General features: G+C 41.1%; 1 protein-coding gene across 1 annotated transcript in view; it reads right to left on the bottom strand.

Moving 5' to 3' along the window:
- Positions 1-27,027, bottom strand: part of GMDS (GDP-mannose 4,6-dehydratase) — a 699,766-nt gene that overhangs the window by 347,855 nt on the left and 324,884 nt on the right. Inside the window, exon 8 of the mRNA XM_040353629.1 lies at positions 15,822-15,949. Within this exon, the coding sequence (XP_040209563.1) occupies positions 15,822-15,949 (128 nt within the window). The remainder of the gene's footprint in view (positions 1-15,821; positions 15,950-27,027) is intronic.

Raw genomic sequence — 27,027 nt, 5'->3', positions numbered from 1 at the left:
GACAGCCTTGACTAATGTGGTGCGAAAGTACTTCAAAATGTAGTTTGCTTCAACAGTCAATTTTTTCAACAATATAAATTTCCAAACAAAAATGACACAATGTTAAAAATGTAATCAAGAAAAATTTTCCATCCTGCTTCTCTGAAAATTTTCTTTACTACAGCTACAAAATTCTACTACTGTGTAGCCAACTTAAAGGAGTTGTAAAGGAAAACATTTTTTTTTGCTGAAATGACTGTTTACAGGGTATAGAGACATAATAGTTAACGGATTCCTTTTAAAAACAATTAAAAATAGATAAAAATCAATCATAATGTACCTGTAGTTTCTAGTTTCATTTTTGCATGTTATTTTCTGCCTCTGTGCTATACAGAGCCATAGAGCAGGGATGGTTTGGAAAACGAAACTAGAAACTCCAAGTACTGTGGTCATCAGGAAACGGACAACCAGGAAGTGTCTAGAACAGAGAAGAATTACAGCAACATCAGAGCAAAAACGAACAATGAGGACATGAAACCAGGACTGCAGTAAGGTAAAGGAAGCAATTTAGTATGGTTAATCATACAAAATCCGACTTTGTACAAGTGTACAATGGTAAGAATTGATGCTGGTTGGAGGCCAAAGGGTTAAATACTGATTTGATCAACATGTTATGTTTCCTCTGTCTGCACACTTTGATAAAAAAAAAAAATTATATATATATTTGAATGCATTCTTACTTTACAGCATTTGCTCACACCTGCCTAAAACTTTTGCACAGGTGTATGCGTTATAAATAAATAACCCTGCCTTTCCCACAGTGACCACCTTATTACCAACTTCACTAAATTAACCCCTTCACACCAACCTTCTGCAAATATGCAGCCACACTTGACTGATTTTCCATGGGGCTGCATATTTGCCTATAACCCCTTGTGCTGGGAGCACGATTGACTATCACAGTGATCAGTCACTGTGAAGCCCAACCCTGTGTTTCCGTCTCTGCGAATGGATGAGAAGGATACATTGCATCTTTCTCTGTCCTTGCAGAGATATATATCTATAGCTATATATAAAATCTCTCAAGGTTTGATCTAGTTCAGCCTCAGGGTTAGTGTTTAGGTCAAGGTCAAAATTCAAAGATCAGGGTCAGTATTTTTTGGACAGGATTTATTTATTTTTTATTATTTTTAATTAGTGTCAGCGGGGTTGATTTACTAAACCTGGATAGGGCAAAATCTGGTGCAGCTCTGCATAGAAACCAATCAGCTTCCAGGTTTTATTGCCAGCGCTTACTTGAACAATCTAAAATTGAAAGCTGGTTGGCTACCATGCACAGCTGCACCATATTCTGAGTGCTCCTGTTTTAGTAAATCAACCCCAGAGTGTTTTAGGCAGGATAAAATATAAAGCAAAATGAGCAGCATCGTTTCTGGGCTAATATGGGTACAAACCACTAACATCGTTGCGATCATCAGGAGCAGGTGAATTTGTGTTTGGTTGTTCTTTGGTGGTAGGTTATGGTAATAGCAAGACATTTACAGTTATATTTTAAAAAAAAATTATAAAAATTCTCTTTACCAATTTGTGCCAGTTTTCCTTTGATCTAAATGTTTTTTATATATATATATATATATATATATATATATATATATATATATATATATATATATATATATATATATATATATATATATATATATATATATACACACACACACACACACACACACATACATACACACATATATACATACATACATACATACACACACACATATACACTCACATACATACATATATAATATATGTAAAAAATATCAGGATATATCTATTACCATTTGCAACCAAATGTAAGCCCAATCTGTCCTGAAAAAAAACAAGACAAAAAAAAAAAGGTACCTGGATGCACAAAGTAGTTGTGATGATATGTACAGGTTTAATAACAAATGTTTAAGATGAAAAATTGGGCTGGGGCATAGTTTTACCCCTTTGACGCAAAGGGGTTAAATGTGGACTGTTATCTACAAGTCTATTTACCACTGGGAAGACAAGTTTGTTGCTCTCTTGTGTAAGGTAAAACCTACAAGTACAAAATGTGTTAAGACACTACATGAGCTCTACACCACCCAAGAACTGTGTATGAATTACAATAACCCACTCATGCTGGGAAGGTCAAAAACCAGCAGTGTCAATTTGCAAGTAGTGAACCTTGAAGGTCAAGGGACATGGTTTAGTTCAGCACCAGCTTAACCACTGTGAATTGCTATTAATGCATGTCACCTTTACATAACCGCTTTGAAAAAAAATTGACATTAAGACCAGACTTTCAGGAACTTGAGGTTTAATGCCTTACCCATCAGAACTGAATGATCACTCAATGCTCTAAAAGTAGAATATGTTTGCTCCATTTCCTGCTCTCTGCATAATTACAATATAGCAATTATGTTTCTTCATTCAATAAGGTATGAGGGTTGTAGCCCATTGAACACTAGTAATACATTTGGAATAATATTTTTCTGCAGGTAAACACATAATGAGCATAACAAAATAAAAACGACTACCTAAAGTTGAGAAAAAAGGCAACAAGTTATCTTTTCACTATTGTTTCATTGGTGGATAAGTGCTTCATATTGTTTAGCGACTATATTCCAATGGCCCAGTTCATCTTCAAGTTAGCTAAAACTGTTGTCTTCCACGTATATGACAGAGCATATAAACGCCTCTTGAGCCACACCTTGAGCTAGGCCAGTGATGGTGACGTTTACGATAGTCCCATTCCATCAACCCTAAGACAGCTTATCCACCAGTCCAACCATCCAGCAGACCCGATCCATTCCATAAGAATTCCCTCAATAACAAGACTGACAAGCTCTGTTACTGAGTCAAATGTATATGAACGAACTTTAATGGTATTTTAGCCCTCATATACAGTACAGGCATGTTTACAGTAATCAAAGGAACAAATGAACTCTCCACCCACACATCACACAATGGGGGGCTTCAATCACATTCTTTAGAGAATGACATTCAGAGAAGTTAATTATTCCCCAGACGTCCGGACTCCGATACTAAGTGATTCACCTGCATAATACACATTTCTATGTCAGACGTTTTGGCACCGATTTAACATGACCTAATTACTATAGCTGAGAAGTCACATTCCTTTACTAAACATAATTGACATGCCAATTCCCTACCCCTGAAAGGAGACATCTTACACTTAGACTGCTAACTCACAACACATATCCATCATCAATAGCATCTTCACACAGTGTTATTAGCATACATAATGAAAGGTCTTGGAGCAGACCCAATTAACACCTCAAAAGCATGTGTCCTCACATTGAATGAAAACACCCCACTGACCTGTTGGGGTCAGAATAACCACTTGTAATATCTCAAGATATCCTGCAACATGAATTATCAGTAATGTCCCATCTCTTGTAATTTATAATTAATATTTCCCAGTCACCCTATGCCCAAAAGGGGCACATGATGACCCAAGAGTCATTAGTGATGCTGGCACAGGAGTACCCCTCATCCTTTAAAAGTCTCTGGGTGTCATGGGTCATTCTGTTACACTTGGCACCCCAGATGTTTTGAAACTACATTTCCCATGATGCTCAACTACACTGCAGAGTGCATGAGCATCATGGGAAATGTAGCTCCAAAACATCTGGGTTGCCAAGGTTCGCCATCACAGATGGCACGGTCATAACCGTAGGAGGGAATCCATGTTATAAAATAGTACTTAAGTGCTTGTTTGAAACTTTAGAACCTCTGTACTAAAGGTGGAGAAGATCTACCATTTTAAAAACGGCTTAAAATGTGTGTCAGGGCCATCCTCATGTTGTGCTTTGTCCCACATTTTTGTACTTGTGTTGTACAGAAGAGACATCCAACTCCTAGTTGACTTCTGCTGGAGAATTATCTCCAATAAAAAGTGCTCATGAATTTAAAAAAAAATAAAAATAAAGTTCTCAAACACTACACCAAATATAAAAAAATATATATATACTCAGGTTCACGAGCTGCCACTGTAGGATCAAATCTGTTTAACAAAGACCTCTATAAATGAGTCCAATTTAAAGAGAATAAAAGATCATTACCGAAAAGGTCAGACTCATTTATGCTCCATTGTTATGGAATCTGGAAGCTATAAACATGAAAGAATTACAGCATGATCTAATTTTTCCAATCAACTCTTAATTTTAAAAACCACTGATGTTACAAGGGTGGCCCTTACAATCACGCATATCTACTTGGTGAAGAACAGGAAATATAACCATATGGTGTTATTTTCTTATGCATGCTAACTTTGTCTGGAACTTTAAACAAGCATATAACCTGTCCGAGCAACAGTACCTAGCAAACAGGTGGCATAAAAATAAAACCCTAGGCCCCTAGCATAACAACGGTCTTTAAACACATTTTTAAGATCTATTTAGTACTGCACACAACATACTGTATCTGTGTAGTTTAACTGATAAAACATTATACAAAAAGAAAGTACAGTAGTTTGAATTGAAATTTCTAGAATCCCAAAATTGTACCTCTGCTTACTTCCCCCTCTAGGGAGTAATGTGGTAGAAAATTCTGTCCAGAACCTCCAATGTAACAGGACAATATACACAGCTTGATTAAGGCAAGTGATCCAAGAGATTAGATCACTATATCTGTACATGGTTTACCATAAAAAAATGATAATCTCTTTAAACCCCCGTTCACACTGGTGCAACTTGTCATGCGATTTGACAGGTCCAAATCACATGACAAGTTGCACACTATTGTCTGCAATGGAACTGTTCAAATTGGCCTTTGCGGTGCCGCACCAATCTGGAAAATGTTCCTGCGCTATTTTTGTCAATTTCAGGTGCGACTTGCATAGACATCTGCGCATGAAGTCGCAGAGATTTCAGCCAAGTCCCATCTGAATTTGCACCGCAATGCAGCTTTAAAATTTGCAATTTCAAAGTCGGATTCGGTGTGAATGGGGGCTTAGTCAAACTTTTCCAATCACATGCAAATACATTCATATATGTTCTGAGATATGTTTTATCTAACATGGACTCTTTCTAGATCTAAGGCAGAGTTTCTCAACTGAGGTTTCTGTGAGAATTCCCCTGGTGTTCCACCACTAGCCACAGATGCAGCAGATTTACAGTATGCCGTCCCAATAGTAGCTGCAATGTTCCTCTGCAGCCATACTGATTCACTGAGTACCATTGGGCCGATCGAGATTAGCCTGGCAGTGCTTAGCATTTCAGCTCCTGGTGACTGAGCAGTGCAGGATGAGAGATGTGGTCGCACAGAGCCAGCAACACAAGACCAAGGGAGATGCTGGTAAGTACAATTGTCATCAACAGAAGATCTGTTCTAGATTATGGAAAGCTTTGCTCGAGTTGAATATGAATAGAAATTAAAATGTTACTTGTGAAAACTCAGCTCAGGAAAGTTACTGCTCTGGATCAGAGTTATTTTTACAAATTTATAACATTTATTGATGTCTCACAGCTACTTATGTGCAGCCTCGTTGCCAATTGCAAGCACCATTTCTTAAATGGATGAAAAAAATTTTTTTTTTATCCGAATACTCATGATTACACAGTAAAACCATAATTTCTCAATTTCCTTAGTGTGGTCTTTAGGCCTGGAATCATAACATGTTGTATGTGCTGGTTCATAAAGAGGAAGTAAACCCTGGTGGGTTTTACTCCCTTTCTTCCCTGCAAAGTAAAGGCATAATGTGCTTGCCTGCAAACAAAGCTTGCGTCCCCGCTGCAGGCCACATCCATCTTTGACTAGCTTCCTTCCGGGGCCACGGACTGCGGCTCTCAGTGGCCGGAGACACGTGACAACACTCACCTGAAGAAACAGCATGGGTGGCCAATCCTTGAGAGCGCATGCGCTAATGATAGACGCAGTAAAGTGTAATTATCTCCTTAACGGCGCACATTTAGGAGATATTTACAGTAATTATAGGCAAGCCTTATTCTAGGCTTACCTATAGGTACAACTTCCCCATGGAGGTTTACAACCTCAAAACTTTTGCCAGTTTTACATTGAGCAACACTGCAGAGTGGGTTTTGCACCGAACAGTAACACAATGTATATTTTGTACTGAATACAAGGTCAGTTTTGCTCTTATTGTTCAATTTGCTGTTAAATTTACACATTTTTTATATCTATAACTCAGATAACGTACAGCGAGCTGTGGACCAGAACATTTCTTTTAGGAGTTCCCTGAGATCACAAACTAAGGATTCCTCCAAGGCATAAGGCTGAAAAAAGCTGGTCTAATGGCTCTATAATACAAGGTGGTAACTGTGCTATACACAGGTTTGTGATGCACAGCTGAGTCAGACACAAAATAATTTGCAACACTTCCCATACTATCCCTTAATGGAGGAAAAAAACTTCTTGGGATATTTAGTGGAATGAAACAGGAGTGCTTTCAGCTCCACTGTGCTGCACACTGGTTCAGCTGAGGGCTTTGCTTTCTGGTTTCTGAAATTAGTCCACATCAGTATAGCCCGTTGTGCAATACTTTCCTGAGCAGTCTGGGGTACAACAGGTTTGCGAGCCGAGTGCAAGTTGCTCCCACAGTGCTAAAAAAAATGGCTGCCAGTGGCAGCCACAGTCTAGCACTAACCCCACTGCGCTCCGAGCCCACCTAGTTGTGTGACAATAGCAAATGAATTTCGCTATTAAATCGCACTAATTCTCCTCCCGGCCAATTGGGAAGCGGGTCTGAGACCCGTTTCCCGATTGGCTGAAGAAGAAGCTACGCTGGCTGCCGGAAGGAAGAAGGGAGGAGACGCGGGGGAAGATGGCCAGCCAGGTACCAACCGACCCGGGGGGTGTGTATCTGGCTGTGCATGGTTTGCCGCACCCACCCAAATAAATATCCCCAGCCGTCATTGTTTGGAAGCCCTAAAGAGAAAGGAAGATGAAGAAAGGGGCTTTAAAATCCCCAGCCTGCTGCACCAGCTGCATAGGCAGAGACAGCCAATTACCCACGGAGGTGATTAAAGCAGGGCCTTGTGGTAAGGGTATAAGATTTTCACCCTTCATTTTTTTTTTTTTTTTTAAAGATGACCTTAAACTTATTCATGCTCAGCTTTACCCAAATGCTAGAACTAGATTAAAATTATAGGAGCAGGCTTTAGAATTCAAAGGGAACAGGGAAGAACACTGGAGAGAAGTCAAGACCTGCTATACATCCTGAGCCTAGAGTGCAGGCTACCCAGGCAAAAAGAAACAGATTTGGTGGGCATGTGCATTTCAATGCTTTGCATTTTGTGAACGTGGTTGTTTTGTGCAATTATAAAAAGCACAATAGTTGCCCAGTATGACGAGTATTTAGCATTTTTATGGTATTTTAATTTTATAGTGCCATAAAACAGTCTTTGAAGCAGAACATATTTTTTTCCTGATGATACAAGTCACTTATGGGGGATGGGGGGCTCTATTTACTATTGAGTTTATTACCACAGTGATTATGTGAGTATAAGGTTTCACTCGGTGATTAACTAGGATACGACTCCTATAGCCAGGAGAAGAAGAAGTGAGCTCTTGAACAGCTGCTGATTGTTTATTTTTACAGCTTAAAGATGCAATGAAAACATGAGCAGCAATGAAAGACAGCATCAAAATGAGTCAACGTTATGAGCGGTCCTGTCCACAGGGAATTCCTAAAAGTCCATCCTTCTGTAAATTGAATGGCATTTTTATGTGCCCATCATGCAAAGACTGACAGATTTCCAGTCTCGTCTAAACTTTGGAGATTCCAGACATTTCATGTACCACAAGTTGGATGCAGCACTGAGACAAGATGCTTAAATTCCTAAGATAAGAATACAAAACTGCACCTACCCATTTGCTCTCATTTATTACAGGTCCTCCTATAGCACTGTTAATTTTACACACAGTGCTTTTATTCTTTTCCCCCTCGATTTCCTAACCTCTGTAAACCTAGTTCTGAGGATCTTAGAGACGACCATACTTTCCAGATGTCAATTTCTGCTACAGCTTCACAAGTAGCTAGACATTGGCAATTGTACTGGTGACTACAATGACTTCCACACAGATCCTTGTGCAGGCATGCACAATTAAAAAAAAAAAAAAAAAGATAAAAATTGTAATACAATATATATATATACACATATATACTTGGAGGTGTAGGACCAAAATATAGGAAAAAGGAAATTAGTCTTTAGTCTTTAATGCAGTTTCTAAAAATTCCTTCTGTCTCTTAAATCTCAAATCCAAAACACCAACAAAATATTCCAGAAGCTAGACAGGTTTTCTACCTAAACCATTGTTTTACATGCCATGCCTGCATCTGTAAAGTAGTCTAGGGCTTCACTTTTTTCAAGTTATGTTACAGCCTTATTCCAAAATAAAAATCATTATTTTCCTCAAAATTCTACAAACAATTCCCCATAATGACATAAAAAGAAGTTTGTTTGAAATGTTTGCAAATCTATAAAAATAAAAAAACATGTACATAAGTATTCACAGCCTTTGCCATGGCACTTAAAATCAGGTGCATCCCGTTTCCACTGATCATACTTGGGACGTTTCTACAACTTGGAGTCCACCTGTGGTAAATTTAGTTGATTGGCCATGATTTGGAAAGGCAAACACCTGTCTATAAGGTCCCACAATTAACAGTGCATGTCAGAAAAAACAAACCAATCAATAAAGTCCAAGTAATTGTCTTGTAAACCCCAAGACCATATTGTATCAAGGCACAGATCTGGAGAAGGGTACAAAAAATGTTCTGCAGCATTGAAGGTACCAATGAGCACAGTGGCCTCCATCCATAAATGTAGATGTTTGGAATCACCAGGACTCTTCCCTAGTGCAGGGCATCCGGCCAAACTGAGCAAACTGGGGAGGTCTGTGAAAAAATAACCTGATGGTCACTCTGACAGAGCTCCGGTGTTTCACTGTGGAAAGAGGAGAACCTTCCAGAAGAACCACCATCTATGCAGCACTCCACCAATCAGACCTGTATGGTAGAGTGCCCAGACGGAAGCCACTCCACAGTAAAAAGGCACATGACAGCCTACCTGGAGTTTGGTACCACCATGAGAAACAAAGTTCTCTGGTGTGATAAAGCAAATATTGAACACTTTGGCCTGAATGGCAAGCATCATGTCTGGAGGAAACCTGGCACTGCTCATCACCTGGCCAATACCATCCCTACAGTAAAGCATGGTGGTGGTGTTTTTCAGTGGCAGGTACTGGGAGACTAGTCAGCATCAAGGGAAAGACGAATGTAGTAGTGTAGAGACATCCTTGATGAAAACCTGCTCATGAGCGCTCTGGACTTCAGACTGGAGCAAAGGTTCATCTTCCAACGGGACAACGACCCTAAGCACACAGCCAAACAACAGAGTGTATACAGGATAACTCAATGTCCTAGAGTGGCCCAGCCAAAGTCCAGACGTGAACCCGATTGAACATCTCTGGAGAGATCTGAAAATGTCTGCACCGATGCTTCATATCCAACCTGATGGAGCCTGAGAGGTCCTGCAAAGAACAGAGGGAGAACCTGCCCCAAATCGGGTGTGCCAAGCTTGTAGCATCATACGCAAAGACTTGAGGCTGCAATTAGTGCCAAAGGTGCTGCAACAAAGAATTGAGCAAAGGCTGTAAATGCTTATTTACATGTTTTTTTCCTTTTAATAAATTTGCAAATATTTAAAACAAAACTTATTTTACCTTGTCATTATGGGGTATTGTTTGTAGCATTTTGGAGTAGAATAATTAATTTAATCCATTTCGAAATGAGACTAACATAACAAAATGTGGAAAAAGTGAAGCGCTGTGAATACTTTCTGGATGCACCGTACATATCAGCAACAATCAAATGAATACATAAAGCAAAAGTCACTTTTGACTCCACAAATTCTAAACAGCTCTGGAATAAAAACATCTTGTAGTTTAACAAGAGAGTTTATGGATGAACATTATCACAAAACTCATTCTACCCCAACAGGTGGCAGATTCATGTATCCCACTAATCAAGCTGAAACATTCATATGACTTCACTAGGTGAGACACTTCATCGGTCCAGCCTGTTTGGAATTTTATGAATGCGGTCTACTTTCCTCTTGCTTGCAAATAACTCAATCTATCATGATGCCTCTCTCTATGCAATATCACTGGAAATCTCTGTATGTCCTCTATGGTTGTGATAAGGTAATCAGTTCCACAGATCAACCATGTCAATCACCACATAGAACTCTAACACACCAGGAACTGGGATCATGTGATCCCAGTTCCTGGTGTGTTAAGAGTTCTCATCACTTACATTAGTGTTGGTGGAAGGAGCCGGCTGCATTATACAAGTGCGGTGACACCATTGTATATTACCGAGGGTGCAAGTGGTGCTTCCATCAAGGGAGTGGGATCTCCCCAAAGGCCGCGGCTGGGTCACAGCCGACTGTGGTTTATGATTGAAGTTCTGGTAAGCTGCTCCTATTACCGGTGGTGGGATTTCACACTTTGAGTGCTGTTTATCACGGTGGACCGTCGCTCATAACTCTGTGTCTCAGGGGAGAGATTGATACATCTAGGAAGTGGGCTCCCCCCCCCCCCCTGCTTTCCTCAAAGGCCGCGGCTGGGTCACAGTCGACCGCTGATTTAAGTCTATGATCTGGTAAGCAGCTCATGACTCTGGCAACCAAGTTACACACGGAATAATTGTGGACCATCTGGGTGGGATCCACTATTCCATACATCAGTATTGTGGAATCCCTGAAAATTTTATAGACTTTCTTTTTTTTCCGAACCCTGATGTTTATTTTTCCAACTGACTTTATAACTCATGAGTCTGGGTGCTATGGCGCAGTTTTAACCCCACTGATCAACTACTGCTAAGGAAATGTTCTCAATCAGTCGCACCCGACTTGGAGAGACAGCAAGACCACCAAATGAAGTGGATATTGTTTAACCACCAATTAACCACTTAAGCCCCGGACCAATATGCAGCCTAAAGACCCAAGGTGTTTTTACAGTTCGGGACTGCGTCGCTTTAACAGACAATTGCGCGGTCGTGCGACGTGGCTCCCAAACAAAATTGGCGTCCTTTTTTCCCCACAAATAGAGCTTTCTTTTGGTGGTATTTGATCACATCTGCGGTTTTTAGTTTTTGCGCTATAAACAAAAATAGAGCGACAATTTTGAAAAAAAAGCAATATTTTTTACTTTTTGCTGTAATAAATATCCCCCAAAAACATATATAAAAACATTTTTTTTCCTCAGTTTAGGCCGATACGTATTCTTCTACCTATTTTTAGTAAAAAAAATCGCAATAAGCGTTTATCGATTGGTTTGCGCAAAATTTATAGTGTTTACAAAATAGGGGATAGTTTTATTGCATTTTTATTTTTTATTTTTATTTTACTACTAATGGCGGCGATCAGCAATTTTTTTCGTGACTGCGACATTATGGTGGACACTTCGGACAATTTTGACACATTTTTGGGACCATTGTCATTTTCACAGCAAAAAATGCATTTAAATTGCATTCTTTATTGTGAAAATGACAGTTGCAGTTTGGGAGTTAACCACAGGTGGCGCTGTAGGAGTTAGGGTGCACCTAGTATGTGTTTACAACTGTTTGGGGGTGTGGCTGTAGGAATGACGTCATCGATCGTGTCTTCCCTATAAAGGGAATGACGCGATCGATGCGCCGCCATAGTGAAGGACGGGGAAGCTGTGTTTACACACGGCTCTCCTCGTTCTTCAGCTCCGGGGAGCGATCGCGACGGAGCGGCTATAAACAAATAGCCGCGCCGTGGTCCCGGATCGCTCCCCGAGCGGACCCGACCTCCGCATGTAGCGGGGGGGGTCCCGATCGGACCCCCCACCCGCTAATAGGCGAGGACGTACGTGTACGCCCATGTGCCTGTACGTGCCATATTGTGGACGTATATGTACATGCGGGGGTCGGGAAGTGGTTAAAGATTCTTTGCATAATTTATTAAAACATCATAATCAGTTAAGTGTTTGTCTGTCTGGTATGTCTGTAAACGCTGGTAGGATGAATCATTGCATGTCCTCATCTCTTTAGAATGTCAGTGCCAAAATTACCTTGACGTTTTTTTTTTAAATCTCCCCTGGACTTGTTCACGGCGTCAGTACCTGTTGCTTTGTAAGAACACCAAGGAGGTGCAGTGGGTCCTGGACTCAATACACACAAGTCACAGTTTTTATGGTGTTCTGAAGAAACTTGATCATAAAAGTTCATTCCATTTCCCTCCCACAATCCAAAATTGTCCCACTTTCTACCCAAAACTGATCTCTAGCCACATGACAACTTAGAAAATTAAGCCTTACCCTTTTCAGGGGCAGGGACTGATGAAAATTGACTAAGTGATTTAATGTAAGTAAGGTGATACTTAATCAGTAACAGGGAGGTCCTCTTATAATAGCAATATAATGGCTAACAGAGCAACATTAATAGATCTGATAAGTTTGACTGATTCAACCTGCCAGCAGCCACAGTAAACAACCAGTAGATGTAGGTGGATTATTTTTTAAGCCCGGTTTACACTGGTGCGACACGACAGTTGTATTACTGTCGATCTGACTATGGTCTGACATCGAACAGACTTTAATGAATGGGATGTGGTTTTGGTCCAACTTTGAGATAAAAAAGTAGTACTGAAACCTTAAATCGGTGCAGTGCCACAGATGCAGCGTCGCACCGATTAGGGCGGTGCCATTGCCGGCAAATGCCACGGATTTGACACGTCAAAAACGCACCAGTGTGAACCAGGGCTTAACCACTAATGCTGCAATCACTGGACCAGGCAAGATGTGCTTAAAAACACTTCTCCTGCTGGAAGCTGCTATTACGGTATTAGTTTCCAACTTTGCCGAGCTTGTAATTTTCTTTTACCTGTATCCAGTAATCCGATAAAACTTCACACAGATGTAGGAGGGGTGCCTGCAGTTTCCTTCCTAGTTTCATGCAAGTCAGTGGGTTGCTTTCCTCCCATTAACATTTTGGAGGTAGTGAAGCAAACCAAGGGCTCGCTGATTTAGATCAGACATTTCCTTTTATGTATAAGACAGAAAATAAAACTGCCCACTGCAGAAGATAATGAAAACTGTTCTGTACATTGCTGTCCAAATAAAAAAAAAAGTGCACTTTTGAAGATGTCATTTTAGCATTTTATCTAAATCTGGCTTCATGTAGACAATTCCTAACCACTATGGGACAAAGTATGTACTTGGTGAGGAAGATCAAACATTTAATGCAATCACTGGGAATGCTGTAATAAAAATGCAAAGAGCAAGAATAGAGGTATCTCAGAGCAATTCCATGTTTTGCTTGCACAGATATTAAAATTGTACTACTTTTGTCACTGTTGTGCATTTGTGATTTGATCTATTTAAAATATTTTATAAACCCCCTCATGGTCGTGCTGGTACCTAATCGAACAAGTGATACTGACAGTCTCATGAACAAGGTATGGGGATATATTGGACAATCCATTGGGGATCAGATATTATAAAAGGGTAAGCATTTTGCATGTCTTGCCATTTTATCTTGTAATGAAAGAAAAGTAGCCCACCCTCAAAACCAACAGTGAAAATATGCCCTTAAAATGAACCTTTTTAATATTCTTGAAAATGCACCTTTTGAATATTCTTCAAATACAGAATGTACAAGAAAATGCATTTATTTATTCTGATATGTTAAACAAACCCTTAAGGCACAACTGCACTTTTGTTGAGGAAAGAAAATTCCCCTCTGGATGTATGTACATTTCAGGGATTTTAACAAGATTTATACCTTTTGTTAAGTGATCTTGTATTTATCAATCAGCTGCTGCACTTGCAGGTGTCCAATGAGAAAAGTGGCAGGGTCTGCATCCCTTTAGGGAATATTTTACAAAAAAAAATATGACATTTTTGTTGCAGGGGATGCCCAAAATCTGACTTGCATCTAGGTGCAAACTTCTGTGAAAATCAATAAGCCAATCCCACAAGCAGGAAATGACATATCTAGGAGAATTCCATACATCTGTGTACAGATTGCCTCCAGGTTGCCATATTGAATTTTACAGAAAATTACAGAGCTGCAAATTGAAAAGGAAAGGTAATTTTTATTATTACAATAGGACTTGAGCATTAATTGTAGAAGCCATTTTTCCCACAAAAGTGTAGTTACTAAGGATAACATCTCAGGCTGGGATCAAACAGCCACATGGAGCGTCTCACAGTAGGGGTGCGGTGCGTTCCCATTCACTGTTTCAGGTCCCTATTACAGCCCGCATTTTGGGCTGAATTCAGACCCAGAAGAAGCACAGGACTGTACAATTCGCACCAGAGCCACTCCAGAGGTGTGTGGACCGACTCCATAGAGGAGGTCACAATCTCCCGACATGCGAATTGGTTTCGGGGAAACTCCTATCCAATTCACACTAGTGTGAACCCAGCCTTATGCTGGCAATACACAAAAAATCAGCTGAAATTCGGTCATTTGGCCAGTTTTTGAGCAGAAAAAACGAAGGACAAGTTTGGAAATTTTCTGTTGAATGAACAATAAATTGAAAGGATTATGCGTTTCCCATCTGAAGTGTTTGCAATAGGTATATGTTAAAAAAATGACTGATTTATCGGTCATTACAATGATGGCACCATCGTTTGCTTACGGCCAAATGTTTGTTTTTCTAAAATGGGTTTGGTCGATTTTTCCTATAGTGTATGGCCAGAGTCATGCACAAAAATGCATTTCAAAGCATTTTTTCAATTATGGATTGGATTTCAGGTGTGCCGTTTTCAAAGAAGACATGTATACAGCAGGGTTGCAAACCTCCCGCAGCATTTTTTTACTGACAAAACATGGAAAATTTACTGGCGGAGCACATTTTTTACTGGCAACCTGAGAAATGACAGAACTCCTATTGAAAACTAACACAGTGAATATTTGAACAGTATAAACATGATATGGAAACAGTGACAATACCTATAACAAAGTAATTTTCTTGATTTAAATGTAAAAAGTCAACACAGCATGAAATTATCAGCCCATGATATTTACTGGCAGTTGTAAAAAAAAACATTGATTTTTACAAACCGTCAGTAAATTTACTGGTGATTGGCAACCCTGCTACACAGGTATGTGAACATGCAGTGTTCAGATACAAATCTGCATCCGAGGACACGCATTTTACACGCTTACAAGTGTAAATGCATGTACATGTGCATAAATAGATGCAAACAATGCATTCTGGTACTGAAATAAAAAGCAGGCGGATACAAAACTACCATTTAAAGAATGTAATTAAAATGCAATAATTTCACACAGGGACTTCTGTGCCAGAAAAACCCTGTCTATATGAGGAGTAAAATTCTTACGGATGTAGCTCAAGTGTAATGCAAACTAAAGATGTAAACACTTCCACCAATATTTTATACATTATAGAAACTAATATTTGTATGCATGCAGCTAAATGACAAATTACTTCCAGTTTGTGCATGTGCAGATCAAGGAGAGTTGCTTAAAACACTATTGGTGTGCAGTTAATCTTCCCATAAGAAACCAGAAGAAAAATGTAAACTTTCATTTTCCTCAGTATTAAAAGATTTATTTTATGCTCAGGTCATGCCTGGGGTAAACCACTGTACTGTGAACCATCCGCACAGAGAACACAACAGGGTTAGCTGTCCTCTACTGGCAAAAAAAAAAAAAAAAAAAAGTCAGAAGCAACCCCCTGTAGGTCAGACAGTTTTATTTTGCAATGGTGCATTAAAAATGTCAGCCACACAAAATCACTTTTATTATGAAGGGATTCTGGCCAGTATCCTACCTCAACATAGTCCTTGGCATGACCCCAATCTCTCTTGGCATCCAGATTTCCAAGGCTGAAAGACTCCATCTGTCCGAGGTGAATCTTAGCTACTGAACGGCTAATTTTTCGGGTTACAAAATTTGCCCCTGGAATAGAGATAAAAGATATTGTTAGAATTGTCCCGCCAAAGACTTAATGTTTTGGCAGATTACCATTGGTTCTCCACCTCACAGAATATTCTTTTATTCCTCAAACCTGGTCTCTGATCCCTTCCTCCCCTTTATAAAACCCACCATGGCATCGTTCATCATTTGAGTAAGCTAAGAAGCTTCAATTGCCAGAGTTGCAAGCTATACTTTCACATCTTTTCTCTCTAAAACTTCTTAAGCATTCCTAATTCGCTGCTTCAATATTCAATCTAGGCAGAAAGCCAAGGAAAATCAATTGGAATGTCAGTTTATAAACATAAAATGCAAAAGGTTATACAAAGGGAAACACTAGTATGGAAGACAGACATCTGAGACCACCCTAGCTTTAGAAGTAAGAACAAGTAGGAATACACTTTTGCTTGTTAATAAAGCAGCTGGCAGTGTCTTATAAAATATTGCATTCTTTTTTTTCCAAGCAGATGAATAATGGAATACTTCAGAGGGCTGAGTGTTTCTGTTCTGCACTTCATTGACTTGTTAAGGACAAACAACTGCCAGCAGTACAGTGCAGTCACTAGGATCCTTTTATTCCACAACAATGTGGATGCCAATGTCAACTTCATTAACCTTATTACAAGAACATAAAATGTATATTTTTAGACAAACGATTTAAAAAAGTAGCATAGCAGATGTCACGCCATGACGTCATATCATGAAGCAGCATATCTATGTGTTATAAGGCTCTTTACCCTTTAATTCTGAATTCCCATTTACATAGCTTGCTTTTTATTCACCTATTGCTGCACTTAGTCTGTTGCCCCCTGTGGTGACTCTTCCGCAGTACAGCCCCATGTGCTGCAATTCTTCTCAAAGAAGCTGATCCTGTTCTGCAAAGGTCCATATCTGCTGTCCTTAACTAAAGACATTAAATCACTGTCTAAAGCCCCATACACACCATCAGAATTTCCGATGGAAAAAGGTCAGACAGACGTGTGTATGCCCCATCAGACTTTCCATCGGAGTTTAGATAGAGTAAGTTGTGAGTTTGGCCGGGCAAAAGCCTGATCGTGTGTACGGGGCATAAGTCTACATCCAATATAAATGTTGCGCAATGAACATGCAACTACATAATTCCTGGGGCCATTGGCTGATTTTTATGATTTTCTCCACAGGTATAGTCTGTTCCACCTGTGCCTGCATAGATTTCTGCTGGGTGCTTTGGCTTCCGCCAATAAACCTACTGGTAGGTAAATTATTTACACCAATTATCCCCACTGTGCATATATGTATGACTATGATAAAGATGATAGAGAGGAACCAATATGAATGGTCTGTGTACTCTAGCTCTGTATAATGTATTCAGCCTTTCAAAATCAATATATAGAACCATCCGATTTTTAGTTAGGGATATAAAAAGACTACACACCCTTGTTAAACTGTCAGGATTCTTAAATGTAAAAAAATGCGACAAAGATAAATCATTTCAGAACTTTGTTTCACATTTAATGTGACCAACTGTACAACTCCGTTAAAAAACAAATAAAATAAAAATAATGTGGTTGCAACTGGGGATGTAGCTGTGTTCAGAATTAAGCAATCACATGCAACTCGTGTTAAGGAGTCAGTACACACCTGCCATTTAAAGTGCCTCCGATTACTCCCAAATAAAGTTCAGCTGTTGCAGTACTGTAGGTCTTTCCTAACATTTTTAGTCACATCCCACAGCAAAAGTCATGGTCTGTAGAGAGCTTCCAAAGCATCAGAGCAGTGTTGCCAAGCTACCAGATTGAAAGACACTGACACCCAAAATTTACTGGCACAGCCAAGTTTTTACTACAATTTCCAAAAGGCTACAAATACAATATGCAATTAGCAATATGATTTAAAGTAGATAAGGCAAAACATATTTCTTATTTTATTTTCGATATAGTAAGTATCTCAGGAACAGGACTCAGGAGGGCAATAAATTAGAATGGACGAAACACACACATAAAATTAACTCTCACAGTGACACTGACCGCAGTGTGCACCTGCACAGATGAGACCTTACCGACTACACGTTCCCTCCCAAGTCAGAGTCTCTCTCCAAAGCCTAGTGCTTCCTCCAGTACACCCCAGTGTACATGGCACTGATGGTCCTGGTCCCAGCCTACCTTGCTCCCATACTGCAGACCCGCACACGAGGCTCTGGCTTCTCTGCTTGGCTCCATTGCACCATGACAACACATGACATGACATGCTCAGGCACCACCTCCGCCAGAGCCGTTGGATCACACTGTAGCAGGCACTCAGATGGTCTCAGCCAGCTCCAGACCAAGCTGAGAGTCACAGCCATATGTTTTACTGGCAATCTTACTTTAAATGGCATTTACTGGCAGGAGAAAATTGCCTGTTTTTTACTGGCTGCCAGTAAAAATACTGACGGTTGGCAACACTGCATTAGAGCAATCTCATTGTTAAAAGGTATCGGTCAATAGAAGGGTACAAAAGAATGTCCAGGGCATTTGATCTACCATCAAACACAGTAAAGACAGTCATTAAGTGGAGAAAATATGGCACAACAGTGACATTACAAAGAACTGGATGTCCCTCCAAAATTGATGAAAAAAGAAAAAAAAACTGGTCAGGGAGGCTGCCAAGAGACCTAAAGCAACATTAAAGGAGCTGCAGGGATATCTGACAAGTACTGGCTGTGTGGTACATGTGACAACAATCTCCCGTATTCTTCATATGTCTGGGCTATGGGGTAGAGTGGCAAGAGGGAAGCCTTTCTTACGAAGAAAAACATCAAAGCTCGGGTAAACTTTGCAAAAAGGCATCTGAAGTCTCCCAAATGCATGTGGGAAAACATGTTATGGTCTGATGAAACCAATGTTGAACCTTTTGGCCATAATTCCAAAAGATATGTTTGTTCCAAAAACAATGCACATCACCAAAAGAACACCATAACCACTGAAGCATGGTGGTGGCAGCATCATGCTTTGGGGCTGTTTTTCTTCAGCTGTAACAGAGGCCTTAGTCAAGGCAGAGGGAATTCTGAACAGTTCCAAATACCAGTCAATATTGGCACAAAACCTAGCTTCTGCTAGAAAGCTGAACATGAAGAGGAACTTCATCTTTCAGCATTACAATGACCCAAAGCACATAACCAAATTAAGGAATGGCTTCACAAGAAGAATAACGTTTTGGAATGGCCCAGCCAGAGCCCAGACCCGAATCTGATTGAAAGAAGAGTGGGCAAATATTGCCAAGTCAAGATGTGCTATGCTGATAGACTCATACCCAAAAAGGACTGAGTGCTGTAATAAAATCAAAAGGTGCTTCAACAAAGCATTAGTTTAAGGGTGTGCACACTAAGGCCCCTTTCACACTGGGGCGGGAGCGGTATAGCGCCGCGTAAAATAGCGGCGATATACCGTCGTAATTGCCACGGATTCGGCCGCTAGCGGTGCGGTATTAACCCCCGCTAGCGGCCGATAAAAGGTTAATACCGCGGTTTCCCATTGTTTTAAATGGAAAGGAGAGGTGAAGGAGCGGTATACATACCACTCCAAAGATGCCACTTGCAGGAGATTTTTTTCGCTCCTGCCAGCGCATCGCCTCCGTGTGAAAGTCCTGTGGCTTTCACATTGAGGTTGCTGGGGCAGGAGTTTTTCAGGCGGTACAGCACCGCTATTTTTAGCGCGGTACCGCCTGAAAAACTCCTCAGTGTGAAAGGGGACTTATGCAACAAAGTTTATTTTTTAATTCCCTCCACCTAAAAGATTTCAGTTTGTTGTCCAACCAAGTTTAAATATAGTTTATAGGTCATATTAAAAAGGAGGAAAAAGTTCTGAATTTATTTTTGTCTCATTTTTACATCACAGAAACCTGACATTTTAACAGGGGTTTATGGACTTTATAACCACTGTACAACAACGACACATTTTTGACACGGTCTTACAAACTCTCAGCCGGTTACAAGCTAAATCACACAACACATACACCCTGCATCTGCATATTTTTTAATTATCAAAATGTATAAAAGAACATTAATGTGAAAATTCACCGTTATATTGTGCTTGGCAGACTAGGTATAATGAACTGCTTTTCTGTGTTCAAATGAATATTCAGAGGACAGAGAGGACAGGAAGACTCTGCCAGGCAAAATATGCCAGAAAGTGAAGCAAACAGATGTGCTACTGAATAACTATGCAGAATGAAAGTGCCAAAGATATTATATCATTGCAAAGACAAGGGCTGTTTAAAACAAACTCAAATAGTGCTAATGGTATTATATATCAAAGAATCATTCCCACTTTCGTAATGCAAACAAAAAGCAACATTTTATTGCTAAGAAGGATTTAAAGGAAATTAAACTTTTGCTCATAAAAACTATTTACAATACCCGTGTGCCTACACAATCTACCCGTGTATTTTTCCCCTTGGCACATAGCTGGACATCCACATTTTTTTCTGCACTATATATATATATATATATATATATATAAAAAAATATACAGTTTCAAAGATTAACCTTTAGACATATTTGAATCTATAGTAAAAAGACAGGTTAACAGCATCAGTCAAGTGGCTACCTATCACAGAAATATATTTATACAACATAGGCACGTCAGAAGACACTGAAAATTTGCAGTTACTGCTGTGCTTGTTGGTAAATTTTTTCACGCAAGCTGGTTTGCATACATACAGGTAAGCTAAATTATATGGTACCCTCAATAAATGTTAAAACCTAGATCCTGGAGCTTTTAAAAAAAAATAAAAAAATTATATACACACACACACACACACACACACACACACACACACACACACACACACACACACACACACTGCTGGAGCACATGACATGGTTTCCCAATGTCTACAAAGATGTGTTGCTCTTTTTCACCCTTCCATATACCCGGGGAAATAACTGGCCTTACAGAACAAATCTTTTTACATATGTTGTACCCATTTATCTGCAGTCTTCTCTTCTACACTGAGCTTCTACATCTGATCAAAGTCCAGAATTTATAAAGCATGTCAGAGCACTCGGAAAAAAAGGGCAGAGAGCTGAATTTACACTCTGCAGAGCTCAGTGAGGAGAGCTCTGAGAGCTGATTGGAGGAAAGAGTCACACTCCCTCCACACAACTCACAGAAGCAGAGCTGAGGCTAGGGACAAAAATGTGGCCCTGGACTTAATCCAGCCCACTTTAATTCAATAAATTGCTGCAACCCCCACCCTAAAAAAAATAAAAAAAACGCCCATCAAAAAGGCCCTTACATCCACTATTGTATATCGTGAGGGTGAGAGAGAGGGGGTTAAGGGAAAGGGGGCGAGTGCAAGACCCCTTTCACACTGGGGCATTTTTCTAGGAGCTTTTCGGCTAAAAATAGCGCACGTAAAGCACATGGAAAACACCTCCCCTGCAGTCCCAGTGTGAAAGCCAGAGTGCTTTCACAATGGGGCACTGGCAGGAAGTAAAAAAAAAAGTCCTGCAAGTAGCATCTTTGGGGCAGTGTATACAGATTGAATGGAGAGGAATGCTAGAGAAACTTCAGCAAGTACCCGCTGGAGTCATATCACTGGTGCCCCCCACAATGCATGAAGAAAGAAAACCCCAAGAAGACTGCCTGATTGGATACAAATTGATTGGCCAATTTGGCTTACATGTGCCAAGTTTTGGACAAGTCAGAAAAAAAATAGAGCATGGAAGAACCAGCAAAATGAAGGCAGGGTGTTTAAATGTAGCATTGTCGGGGAAGAGCATTTTCACTTACATTACACATTATGGCAAATGCTGGTTGGTCATTTCCCCTATTTAAAGCTTTTTTGCTATTCTGGGATTCCTTGCCAGTGCTCTTCACTCCTCTGCGTCTTAGCCCCAAAGCATGCCACACACACACACACACACACACACACACACACACACACACACACACACACACACACACACAGTGGCTTAGCCATGCCCCCCCCCTCTGTTCACAGGATTTGATTGACAGTAACAGGCGCCAATGGCTCCCAGTGTCTCCCAGTGTGAAGGGAAGAGTTGTTGCAGCCAGGCACAGCTTGATACAGGTAAATATTTTTTTAAGTTAATGCAGGGAATGCATTTAAGTGGAGCTCCAGCCCCCCATTTTGTGAATGGCCCAGCGGTGGGGGGGTCAAACTTTGAGACGTGGGGACGAGTATCGGTCAAAAAACAGGCACCCTCCCCAAAAGGTGCCAAAATGTGTCAGCGGAGGAGGAAGCAAACAAGCAGAGCTTCCCCTTTTGGGTGGTGCTCTGCATTAAAAAGGTAAAACAGTTTTTAGCTTTAAAATCACTTTGAGTTGATGGCAGCATCCAGGGTGAAAGGGAAAATCCCAGTACCATATGATAATCTACAATTTTATGCTGACTTGTCGCAATTTACGCTGCAGAAACGCAGGAATTTAAACACAATAACGAAGGCACTCAGGAACCACAACCTTAGCTACAAGTGGGGCTTCCCGACAAAATTGATTGTCACTAAGGAGGGAACGGACTATGTGATCGACTCTATGACAAGGGGTCTGGCCTTCCTTAAATCGTGGGGGATTACACCTGACCCCCAATCCCAAGACCCAGCGAATCCAAATCGCTCTGCACCACCTCAGGACTGGCACAAAGTGAATTCGAGAAATGCCCGCACCCATAAATAGATCGGATGGGCATAGCATGCCATATATTCACCTGCTGAGGGAGGAATCTGCGCGGTCCGTGTGACACTTGCAGCTCGGACTTTCCTACCCCAGTTTATTTGAGTGGCCATGGGCCACACTCTTGTTCACTTTTCACTAGTTGGGCTATCAGCCTGTGTTGACTGTTTTTTTTTTTGTTGCTGTATACTTATGTTTTTGTTTTTCTCCCCATTCGGATCTAACCGACGTCTCTACAAATGCTTGGAGCCCATACCATCTGGACACTTGAAGAATCAATGGCCTCAACAGACACCTCAGCCAATGCAACTAAAGCTGGACATTCACCTGACAGTGAGTAAGAGCTGTTCACCTTATGCTACCCCATCATATCACACTACCAAATGGCGCTAAAATTCATGTCAATCAATGCTAAGGGCCTTAATCACCCGGCGAAAAGGCGTTCATTGTGGAAAGAGGCTATGGGCCAGCATTGTGACGTCTTGTGCGTCCAAGAGACTCACTTCACTCTGTCTTCCCCCCCTAAGTGCAGTCATCCCCAATTCCAACACTACTTTTACGCCAATGCGGATGAGAAAAAGAAGGGAGTGATGATAGCCATAAGAAACTCTGTAACCTTCAAGCTGCATTCATTGGTAGCAGACCCTCAGGGACGTTTTTTGATCCTGTTATGTGACATAGACTCTACTACCTACACGATAGGGAACATTTATGCACCAAACCATGGGCAAGTCCGTTTCTTCAACAAGGTTATGAAAAAAATAAGGGCTATAGAGAGGGGTAGAGTTTTACTGTGTGGAGACTTCAACATCACCCCAGACCCCTCTGTAGACTCCACGGCAGTTCACAAACGAGCTCCGGCGTCCCTGGGAGAATCCCTGAGGGCTCATGAAGTATTCGATTCATGGAGGTGTCTCAATGCGGATGAAAAGGACTTTTCTTTTTTTTCTAATTGCCATAGAACATATAGTAGAATTGATTTGTTCATAGTAGATAAATGCTTATTGTTTAACTGTACAGCTGCCCGAATCAATACCATCACCTGGTCGGACCATGCCTCGATCACGCTGTCTATCGGCAACAATACTAATAACAGAGGTACTCACATTTGGAGAGCGAACCCTAGACTGTTCCAGGATGGTTCGACCAGATCTAGGATTGAAGGTCAGCTGAAAGAATTTTTCACACTCAACTGCCCATCGGTGTCAAACCCAGGGGTGCTTTGGAATGCCCATAAGGCATTTGCGAGGGGGATCTTGATCCAACAGGGGGCCAGGAGTAAGAGGTTGAGGCAGACACATATGAATAATCTTATCTCTGACATAGAGGCCCTCGAGAAACAAAATAAAAGTAGAGTGTCCCCTAGTACTACAGCTCAACTATCACAACTCCGTACTGAACTACGACTGCTGTTCCAAGAGGACTTTGAGAAGTCCTCAAGGAGGCTAAAACTACAATACTACACGAGCGGCAACAGAGCAGGCAAGATGTTGGCTAACAAGCTTAGGGGCCAGAGACATAAGACACAGATCCCTTATATTATCCACCCAGTGACGAAGACTAAGCTCTACCACCCACAGGAGATGGCGGACGCCTTTAGCCAATATTACAGTATGCTATATAATCTTAAAGATGATCCTAATATCCCCCAGCCAAACATCTCACTGATAGACTCATTCCTACAACACATAGACCTCCCGAAACTCACCCCTGAACACCTAGAGGAGTTGAACTCCCCTGTCTCAGGGGCAGAGATAGGTGATGTCATCAAGAATCTTCCCAATAATAAGTCTCCAGGGCCAGATGGCTTTACGGGAGAGTACTATAAATTCTTTCAGGATAGCCTGGTCCCACATCTGGAGAAACTCTTTAATTCAGCAGCTGCAGAATCCCTTATTCCTCCTGAGATGTTGATGGCAAGGATAGTGGCGCTGCCAAAACCCGGGAAAGACCCAGATACCCCTCAAAATTTTAGACCAATATCACTGCTCAACAATGATATCAAGATATATGCCAAAGTACTTGCAAATAGGCTAGTTGACATATTACCCGGGTTGATCGATAGGGACCAATCTGGATTTACTAGAGGACGTCAAACATCAGATGCCACCCGCCGATTGATCAACGTGATCCATGTAGCGGCTGGTGGGGGAACGCCTTCTCTGCTCCTGGCGCTGGACGCAGAGAAGGCGTTCGATAGGATCCATTGGCAATTCCTCTCTAGAGTGTTGGACAAGTTTGGGTTCAGGGGATTTATCTACTCAGCAATAATGGCACTGTATACCCTTCCCACTGCACAGGTCTATGTAGCAGGAGTGTTATCCACTCCGTTTACCATATCCAATGGGACAAGGCAGGGGTGTCCCCTCTCGCCATTGATTTTTAATCTGTTGATGGAGCCACTCGCTTCCTATTTGCGTAACCACCCTGATATCTCGGGTATCACAGCGGGGGGGAAGGAGCATGTCATCAGCCTTTTTGCTGATGACGTTATCCTGATGCTGTCAAAGACAGAAACCTCCTTACCAGCGGTACATGAGGCATTACATGCATTTAACACAGTATCGTACTATAAGGTCAACGAGTCTAAATCGTACATTCTGAATCTGGGCATTCCAGAGGAGGAGGTGTGCTCCCTTAGAAAGAAAGTTCCCTACACGTGGAAACAAGAAGGTATCACTTATTTAGGCATTACCCTGACCTCCAGGACTGGGGACCTCCTGAGGTCCAATTTTACTCCCTTTCTGGAAACACTAAAGACCAAACTGAGGACCCTAGCGAAAACAGAACTGTCATGGCTGGGTAGACTAGCAGCCTTTAAAATGCAGATCCTCCCTCAGGTGTTATACCTGTTTCGCACGCTCCCTATAGTCTTACCAAACTCCTATTTTAAATCTATGCAATCCCTGATAAACAACTATCTATGGCAAGGAGGGAAAGCGAGATGTGCATTCAGTAAGCTTGTCAAACATAGAAAAGCGGGGGGGATAGGCCACGTTCACATCCAGGATTATTATTTTGCTGCCATATTGGCACAACTTAAACAGTGGTTTCTACCACACTCAGAAGCGTTGTGGAAAAATTTAGAAGAGGAACAGGTCCCACAAAAGAACCTAATGAACTTCCTACTAACAGCCCCAATTGCAAGATCACTTACCACAAAATTAGCCCCACCTATACAGGCCTCGATCAGAGCATGGTTATACTTGTCCGGACATACAAAAGGGGAAGTAGACATATCATCAGTGGAACTTCCATTACCAGCATTAGGACTTTTGATACCAAACTTAAATGTCACGACTTGGATAGATAAGGGGCTCCAAAATGTAGAGGACATAGTGGATGGGCCACATCTTAGACCATTTGCTAAACTCCAAACAGAAAATAACCTTACAGCTTTAGACCAGTATGCCTATATGCAGATAGACCACTTGTGGAAGGCCTCCCCGGGATTGCTGACCAGCATACCGGGGAAGATCTTGAGATTCTATAAAGACCTTCAGAGCTCGATAGGAGGAATCTCTATTGTATACAACACCCTCCAAAGTAAATTGCTGTGCGAAAAATCCCAACATATGCTAGCATGGGAAAGAGAATTGGGAGTGGAACATGCAGAGTGGGAGTGGGAAAGATCATTTAAACTTACCTACGCATCTACGAGAAGTACTAACCTGAGAGAAATGCAACAAAAAATCACACTTCGATGGTACCTTACCCCGTATAGATTATCGAGAATTTTCCCTGGAGCATCCCCGCTGTGCTGGAGGGTCTGTGGGGAAAAAGGTTCACTGTGCCACATTCTATGGTCCTGCTCCAGATTGCACCGAGTCTGGAAACAGACTGAGAGGTTGATGGCTGTGGTGACGGGAATACATCGCCCGTTATCACCGGCCATGGCGATACTTTCACTAGACCTACACACTATACCAACAACACATAAGACCATTGTATCGCATATTATTATGGCTACTCGTCTTGCTATCCTGAGACATTGGAAATCAGTGGAAGTGCCCACAATCACGGAGATCATACATATAACACATACACATGGCACGTATGAAGTACTTCACGCTTCAGCTATGGGTAACTATGATAAGACGGCCAGAGAATGGGAGGGCTGGTTGAATTGGTATAAGGGAGGTGCTTGTTTGTAAAGGGGCCCAAATAATAATAATAATATTATATTACGTACTGGTACTACTGAGGCTGCTGTAGAATACAGACACACGTTACTCAGGACTTGAATGCGGGAGAAATGTGTTTTGTTTTGTTCTGTTTTATATAATTTTGTTCTATTCCGTTTTGTTGATACTACTCCTACACAAGGAAACTCAGTTACTTTAGTCCTCTGTGTTCAACCTGCATCTGTTTACCACACATGCCCATGGGGGGGTAGGGTACCACTGC

Source organism: Rana temporaria, chromosome 5 (assembly GCF_905171775.1).
Source record: "Rana temporaria chromosome 5, aRanTem1.1, whole genome shotgun sequence".
Taxonomy (NCBI): domain Eukaryota; kingdom Metazoa; phylum Chordata; class Amphibia; order Anura; family Ranidae; genus Rana; species Rana temporaria.
The sequence above is the reverse complement of the archived record's forward strand: the minus strand, read 5'-3'. Positions and strand labels throughout refer to the sequence as shown.